The sequence below is a fragment of the Echeneis naucrates genome, chromosome 12 (genome assembly GCF_900963305.1).
Source record: "Echeneis naucrates chromosome 12, fEcheNa1.1, whole genome shotgun sequence".
Taxonomy (NCBI): Eukaryota; Metazoa; Chordata; class Actinopteri; order Carangiformes; family Echeneidae; genus Echeneis; species Echeneis naucrates.
In genome coordinates this window covers 16,409,418-16,417,589 of record NC_042522.1, presented here as the reverse complement: position 1 = coordinate 16,417,589, position 8,172 = coordinate 16,409,418, and the positions used below count along the sequence as shown (strand labels likewise).

The 8,172-nt window shown below is 40.2% G+C and overlaps 1 protein-coding gene across 2 annotated transcripts; it reads right to left on the bottom strand.

The window, feature by feature from the left end:
- Positions 1-932: 932 nt before the first annotated feature.
- On the bottom strand, positions 933-6,708 carry dolpp1 (dolichyldiphosphatase 1). Of its 2 annotated transcripts, XM_029516067.1 has the most exons (8): positions 6,609-6,708; positions 5,831-5,931; positions 5,561-5,645; positions 5,181-5,280; positions 4,691-4,789; positions 3,381-3,509; positions 3,140-3,229; positions 933-2,396 (listed from the first exon to the last, which is right to left on the bottom strand). In XM_029516067.1, exons 1-8 carry the CDS (start codon positions 6,682-6,684, stop codon positions 2,360-2,362), a joined length of 717 nt encoding a protein of 238 aa, XP_029371927.1. In that variant the 5' UTR covers positions 6,685-6,708; the 3' UTR covers positions 933-2,359. The 2 variants fall into 2 exon arrangements, with proteins under 2 accessions (XP_029371927.1, XP_029371928.1); XM_029516068.1 differs by lacking the exon at positions 3,381-3,509.
- Positions 6,709-8,172: the final 1,464 nt, after the last annotated feature.

Below are 8,172 nucleotides of genomic sequence, written 5' to 3'. Positions count from 1 at the left end.
CCATCTCTGATTCACATCCAAAAGGTTTCTGCTGGAGTGCTCACTGCTCATCCAAACAGTCCAGGTCAGAGAAAAGCGCTTAGAGAAACAGAAATAGGTCGAAGGCTTCATCGTTTTTTTATCTAGGCTACGCCAGCTCCTGGCAGCTGTTTGGGGACAGCCTGAGGTTAGACCTGCAAAGTGTATCAAAAATGGAATGGGTCGGTTAAATAAGAGCTTTTTCTTTTGCTCTCTGTGAGTTGGGAGGGCAGGCCTGGAGTATTTTCTCCAACAGTGCTCAGAAGTAACAGTGGGGAATAGAGTGCAGGGAAAGAAACACATGACAAGACAAGGAGCTTGTTCATTATTTGAACTGAACAGGCTGTTTTTTCCTTTGTCATCTACACTAACCCAAATACATACTTAAAGACACGCACTCCACATTTTCCACAATTGTTTGTCTCTGGAAAGAAAATGGTTGAGTATCGTACTAGGCACCAAATGTCATTATTTTTTTTTTAGTATTCCTTCAGGACTGTTTTTACCCACACTAGTAGTCTGTCTTGACGCCAGTGTCCATCTGCCACAGTTCACTGCTTTGATTCAGTCTGAAATATGTTTTGCATGGAGCAAATGCAAAAACACTAATTGCTGCACAAAGATATAGTGAACATGGCGAACATTAAAGCCATCAAGAAACACGTTAGCCCAATTAAATCAAAACTAAAGAGCTTTTCAGTTTCACTGTACACTACACTTATATCTGCTGAACAATTAGAATTTGTGTCTTTTCATCAGTTTATCTGCCTCCTTTTTTGGAGTCGGTGTCAGTGGCAAATGAAGGTGCTGCAGTAGGACGACAGGCTAGTTGCTCTAAAAGAGCACAGGAGTGGAAAACGCAGTGAACAGACAATCAGATTATCAAGTATAAAGACACCAGAACTATCTATTGTACATAAACACATTTTTATTCAGCCTGATATAGGTTACACATGGAAAAAAATTATATTCTAAGAGAACTACTTCCCTTTGTGGAGCTAATGATATGACAGTTTTAAAATCAGCTTCAGATCCCCACCAGACAGCTTTCGACATTAGCTGCCGTGGGCTGTGAGGAATTAAGCATAATCACATGCTACGACTGACCTGAGGCTTATTTTTTTTTTCCGTTCTTCAAAAATAATACAAAAAGAAAGCATATCCCCTCAGCAACCATTATGTATGTTTTCTTACTACATGATATGGATTGTCATCTTAGACTGTCGTTAAGAAGAAAACTGTTCTCTGCAACTCCAGAAAACAGGAGAAAAAACTTTTTTTTTTTTAAATGTAAAAAAAAAAAAAAAAAATTATAATAAATAAAAAAAAAAATAAAAGAAATTGATTCCCAGAAGTCTATTCCCAGGCTGCTACTGTATGAGGCATTAAGAAAACACCACCTCAGTCCAAAGTGTGCTTAAAAAACAAAACAAAAACAAAACTGAAACCCGCTGCTGCGATTCAGTCTCAGTATCCTCAAATGTGGATATGAACAGGAACCACAAGCTCGCTCCATAGCAGAGAAGGTATATTAAATTTACATTGCTTGCAGATCAGCTTTGTTGAAGTCTAATATTTTAGGAGTGACAGTCAAAGACACAAAGCAGAGACTGATGAGGAAAAAGAGGAAGAGGGTCTTAACATATAACTAGTGTTAGTATTTTTTTTGACTTGTAAATTTCACAAAGTGCAAATTTTCATTTATATTACACATAACCAATTTTTAGAAATTGTTCGTTTTCTATTATATAACAATGAAAAATGGTTAATTCCACATACCCCTCAACCTAGTCATAACCAACCCCCCACCCGCTGTGTCCCATCAGCTATTCATCAGAATATTAAAAAAGAGAAAGGAAAAAAAAAGGAAAATAAAAGAAATCACTAGATACATGCTGCAATGACGCCCACCAGTTGGTTTGAAACTTGACCAAAGCCTCTTTCTTGGCTCCTCGAATCTCTTACAGTACACTGTTACTGTCAGCGTGCGTTTATAGTTAAAATCTATATATTAATCTATCATTAAATAGTACGCCTCTTGCACAGTCTTGCATGCACAGAAGAGCATTTTAGGCAAGCTGTACAAGAAGGAGAGGCGTGTGGACGGACTTGCTCAGGCTGTAGGCTCCGGGCCAGGTCCAGGCACTCTTTCGCCACCTGTAAACGGTTTTTGCCCTTTACTCCTTGCAACCATGTCAGTCCAAAAGATGGTTCTCCAGTGTGTTTTTTTCTGAGTGAGCATTTGCTTGTGTGTGTGTGTTTGTGACTGTGTGCTGTTTGTTTGTGTTTGTGTGTGTGTGTGTGTGGTCTTAAACTCAGTTTCACAAAAGAACTGTGTAGATCACTGAAGTTTTGTTCCAAGCTTTCGTTGTCTGTTCCTAGAAGAAAAACAGAGAAAAAGACTTGAGCCATGCTACAACTACAAAAGTCAAAGATACGATGCTGAGGTCGTGGTTAAACCAGCATCTGAGAAACACCAAAACTTTGTGATCATTTCAGAGTAAACTGCAGCAAGCGGAAGATTCACCAAAGAGGAAAGGAAATCGATGCAAATCTGCTTTTAGCTTAACCTTGGTGGATTTGCATTTTTTGTCAATTCACAACAGAAAGTTGTGAATTGACAAAAACAATGCACTTTGACCCACCATCACTTGGACATGGACATAGCTTAGAAAATGTTATGTCACTAATACTTCTTATAAGTAAACCTTGCGAACACGTCATTAGAAAATGAGCTGAGTAGAACTAGCAGGTCTAAAGTGGCTGATTAGCACTAGCATGTTAGCCATTTACTGGCTGTATCATATCATCATCTCCAGAGCTGCAATTATTTTCTAGGTAAAAGGAGTCACTACATTGTTGTGCATTGTTAGCACCATAAGCGTTGCGTTATCAAAATTAGGTCTAGAAATCACATTCTTGTGATTTAAAAAAATGTTTTTGTTACAAAACCCAACAAAAATCACATTATTTAAATCTTCAACCATTTTTAACTCCTTGTCCTTTGTCACCTCTCCAGGACATGTAGGGAAACGTCACGGTGCCACCTTCTGGGTTAAATGGGCTTTAATGGCGACAAGCTAACACAGTGGAAGATTACATCTCAAAGACAAATCCGTACCTTGCCTCTGATCTGGTTACTGTATACTCAAACCATAAGATGTTCGGGATTAGGCTTGTGTCTCGCACCAGGAAGTACTCTGATATTGGCCTATGAGATATAAAAAAAAAAGAAAAAAGAAATTGACAGAACATCAGAGAAACCACAACGATCCAGTTTCATCCGCTTATTCAGGCTGAAGATGAAGTCGTCTTCCCCTGTGACACCTGAAGGAGGCAGAAAAAAATAGCGTACTACTTACCATGCTGCTATTTTGGGGAATAACGGTGTCAGCACCTCTTGCGTGATAAAGAACCAGAGTATGCCAATCGTACAGCCGGCCACTCCGCCATAGACGACCTGGCTCCATGTGTGATACACCAGGTAAACTCTAAGAATGAGACCGAAGGGGAGAATAAATGTAAACGGTATCAAACGTAAAAGGAAATACAATGTGATTGGAGTAAGCTGGTCAGCCAAACAATGTTCTGATCCACCTGCCTCAAGTACAAGGGTACTGTTAAGCAATAGTGTGCTTAGTGACATTTTCCAGCTAAAACAACAAAATTAAATGTTGAATTTTACCTTTACTGGACTCTGTGTTTTATCTACCTCAGCCTGCTAATTTTGCAGTGCAGTTTTCAACTGGGCTGCACAGTGCAGGTGAATGTAACTGTATTGCTTATTGTGGAAAAAATTTATAAAGGTATGTTAATAGTGTGACTTTTGTTGTTTTATTTTTGTAAATTGTTTTTGACTCACTTTTATTGCTTTTGTAGCAGATTTTCTTGTAAAATATAAAGTGCAATATAAATAATATTTATTATTATTAGTCGCACATGATAGAGAACTGTCAGCGTTTTTAACCAGCTAATGAATTTGAATGTCTTTCTTTTGGTGAGATGTTTTCAAACCAGAGATATGACAACATGATGCAATACAGGTAGCAATTAAATACCCATTCTCAAAACAGTCCACAAAACCAAGGCCAACAAAATACTCAGGCTGGTTAAGCTCTAAATGCATCTGTAAACTCCTCTCTAGCTTTCTTCTTAGATAAGAGATTTATGCAAAATGTTTATACAGCAGTGTCTCCTGTTTGACCATCACCAGTTTGCCAGGAAAACTGATGAGCAGCAGATCACATCAAATGGTGCTGATTAATATTACTTTGAATGACCGCAGCTTTGTTTTTTCTTTTACTGCTAGATGTTGTCAGAGAATCTAGTAGCTCACATCACATCTGTCTCAAGAGTAGCACCCTTAATTCATATCTCATCAATAATTTAAAATGATCAGTTTTATAGTTTTGAAAAAGCACATTAGATTAAGAGGCTTGTAGAAACAAAGGTGTGCTACATTCAAAAAGCTAAATATTTAATTTGCCTTTTGGGAAAAAGCATCAGATCAGATTCAGTTTCCAAAAATGACAAAAAAGTAACTGCACAGAAATTTTTCATGCAAAGCACAATTCAAGAAATAAGTCATACTCATTAACGCCACACTGCATATAACCACAGTCTTAACCTCCTCCACCTCATAATGATGGTGCAGGAGAGGTCAGTCCCTTACCTGCTGTACGAGACTGATAAGGCCATGCCCAACAGGATGATGGACAGTATGTGTCTCCACAGCAGGTCCACACACCGAGCGTTGTTCGTTTGATGCATTCTGGGGAAACAAGAGCATCAAATGCTTTATCATCAAAAACATTCGCATGAAAATTTTAAAATATGCCCTAAAATAAGCACATCAAATAATATTACTGCAAATAATACGCTTGTTTAACAAAAATATAACACAATCCTTACGGGTACAATGCGTACATGCATAACAATTATTCCATTCTGTTGGAGGCTGCTCTAAATTGCTGCAAAAAAATAAATAACTGTTAATAAATAAAAAATAAAAAACTGGTAGTGAAAAATAAGCAAATAAATAAATGTTATTAGTTTTTGGCAATTCAATTTGAGTTAATAACTAATCTTCTGTCAAGTTCACAGCCACACAGTTCTAACGTTAAAGCCCCAAATACAGGAATAATAATAAAGAAAAAACTCACCTTAAATAAAGGAAAAGAAAGAAGTAAACAACAAAGAACCAGATAAACTGGGAATGATTGGAGGGCATCCCATACTCTGCGAACACAGTCGAGTGAGCCCCTGAAGGGGGGAGGAGAATAAAATGATTAAAAACATTATTTAAATATTTCTTCAAGGAACAGACAATGAAATATAAATGAGATTATACTTTGGCCATCGAAGCTTCTCTTTTGTTATTCTTGTTACCTGACTATTATTCGGGGCACAGGTTTTAATTGAAAATACGTGGTACATAGGCGTGCCAGCCTCTGATCACAGGATTGACATGAAACATCCTTTTGTGATGCTTTAGTTGCAGGATTGGCCAACTCTGTCAACTACACATCAAGACTTCACTCACCTGCGCACGGGCGTGGCTCTCTGAGTATGTGCTTTAGCACCCAGTTCACCCCCTCATTCAGGATGAGCCCACCAAAGAAGGAAATCTGATTTACCATCAATAAAAAAATTAATTAATTAATTAATTAAGACATGCAACCATTCGCAAACGTGTGGCATATGATGTCATGGCTTTGCTGAGACTGTTGTCAGGCAGCTAAAGAGCTTTAAATGTGAAGGAATGCTCTTTTTTTCTGCAAACACAACTGCGGGTGCATGTGCAGGGACTCACCGTGTGCAGCTCCCGTTTAAACACTATGAGTGTGACAAAGCCCACAAGGATTGCGATGGGCAGGAGGCTGGTGTAGGCCAGCACTTGTCCCGTCAGATCACCTGAAACGTGGAGACACAGTGCTGGTTGTTAAGACATATAAAGCCCAGTGTGAGTGACACTGTCATGATCCTCAGTGAACCCGGATGACTGACACTGCCGGAAAAGATACTCTGGCAGAGAAGAAATGGCATCATACGTTTGTCAAAGCACGATCTTTACATTTGGATGACACACACAACTCGCTGAAAATGAGGCTAACGCTAGTTATACTAATCAGCATTAGGCCAAAGGGCTAGCTACTGCGTTAGCATTAGTGTTGGCTAAAATGCTACGGGGGGGTGGGGGGTGGCTAGGTTCTTCTGCTACTGTTATGAATCACAGTTTGTTGTTGTTCTTGCCGGAATTTCGCTGAATAATTGTCACATGACGAGGACTGTTCGCCAAATCCCTATAAATTATGCTAAAGTCGATATTAAGACAGGTTAGCAGGCTAGCTAGCCCTCATTGTGGGCACTGTCGCCTACTGCGCATGCGGCGCCGTCTCACAATTTCGCAGTCCGGCTCGCGTTGCAAGTCGCGCTCGGGGTTTTTCACGGCGTCTCACAATTTGGCAGCATCGCCGACGGCCGTGTCCATTCAGTAAGCAGAAAACGGCCCCGCCGGCCGAAAACCACGAAGCGGCCGCCGGAGGACGGAGCTTCCGGGCGGGCTGCGGGGAAAAGCGGAGCTTACATACCGTCCGGGAACTCTACGTGTGTCAGGGATACGGGCCGCCATCGAGGTGGTGCCGAGCACTGCTCTTCCAACGCCATCTTACCCGGACACAACCGGGCGGCCCCCAGCGGAACGCCCCAGACACGTGTCCGACCAATGAGGGACGGAGCTCCGCGTTCAAACGGGCCCCGGCAGCCGGAGAGCCGGCCAATCCCGGCGGCACACCGGAGAGGAGCTCTTCTGCCCATAGAGGAGAATTATTGAATGAAAGGGGGGGGGGGACAAACAAAAACATCAAACCACTCCAAATTAAAGACTGTCCATTCAAAAATTAATAAATAAATAAAATACAATAATTTGATTAAATAAAGTGGAGGATTTTAATCGCTTCGTGAATTTATAGCTGCTATAAATCACTTCAAACGCTTTGGTGTCTGAGTAATGCCTCGAAAATCAGATTATGCATTTAAAGGGGATTTTATTATGTTTATTGCAGAAAAAAATAAAACAAACAAACAAAAACAAAGCAAGGAAACAAGTCTACATGGGCAGCCCACCACAGATAACACAAAACGCTTTACCCTTAGCTACCATGTCCTCAAATCAAAACTTTGAACTGATAAATCTGTTCCTTCTATGACAAAAAGCGGCAGACATCAGTTATTTATCCACACAAATGTCAGAGAATTGGTCTAATTAACAAAACCATCCTTCTAGAATAATGAAGACATTCAAATAACCGTAAAACCAACAACAGTCTAGGGCCATAGCTCTAAAACAGCTTTTTATAAGCTTCATGAAAGGTAGGACTGTTAGACTTAATACATAATACATAATAAAATAGACACACCTTACACCGCAGGGGAACACCACCTGAACATTGTGTAACACTGCAACAATGCAAGTAATTAAAAAAGTTGCATGGACACTTTTTTATTGCTTTGACAGGTTCCAATATCAAACTTAGACACAGAGTCAACATCTTCAATGTTTCAAGGCGGAGTCACGAAGCAGTGAATAGCGTATGTGTTTAATAGCGAGGTAAGGAACCCCCAAAGTCCCAAAAGGTAATATTTTGTTCCCTCAAGATGATTATCTTGTACGCATAAAATAACTTATTCCCTCAAGATAAGAACTTGTGCACACAAGATAAAAAAAAAAAAAACCTACTTTTGGGACTTTAGGGGCTCGGTAGCAAGGAGACTGGGTTCGATTCCCGAAGAACTGAATACAGAAACGCATAAAACTGCAAAAGCCATTCCCAGTGGTGTTCATGAGTGTGTGCTAAGCCACGCCCCCAAACAGCTCCTGCAACACCAACCATCATCCACCAACAGCGCCATCCAGTCCTCCTGATCAACTGCGCCTGCGCCAGTTGAAGGCGCATCGTTCGGTTGGAGCGTCCCGGACTACAGTTTCAGCTGTGTGGGCCGAGGGAACTGGGATCTTTAGTCAATGAATTCTCCATATTAAACAAAACTCCAGTAACACCATTCACCGTTTCTGCCAACTCAGGATAATTGATTTTTCAGTCTTTCATTCATCTGCTGTCACTGTAAAAGCTTTCTAAATATAAACAAAAAATG

Coding starts and splice junctions, on each gene's coding strand:
- dolpp1 (XM_029516067.1), bottom strand. CDS start 6,684: ATGGCGTTGGAAGAGCAGTGCTCGGCACCACCTCGATGGCGGCCCGTA. Junction 5,932..6,608: donor ACACGTAGAGTTCCCGGACG/GTATGTAAGCTC, acceptor TCCACGTTTCAG/GTGATCTGACGGGACAAGTG. Junction 2,397..3,139: donor GTAACCAGATCAGAGGCAAG/GTACGGATTTGT, acceptor TTTTTCTTCTAG/GAACAGACAACGAAAGCTTG.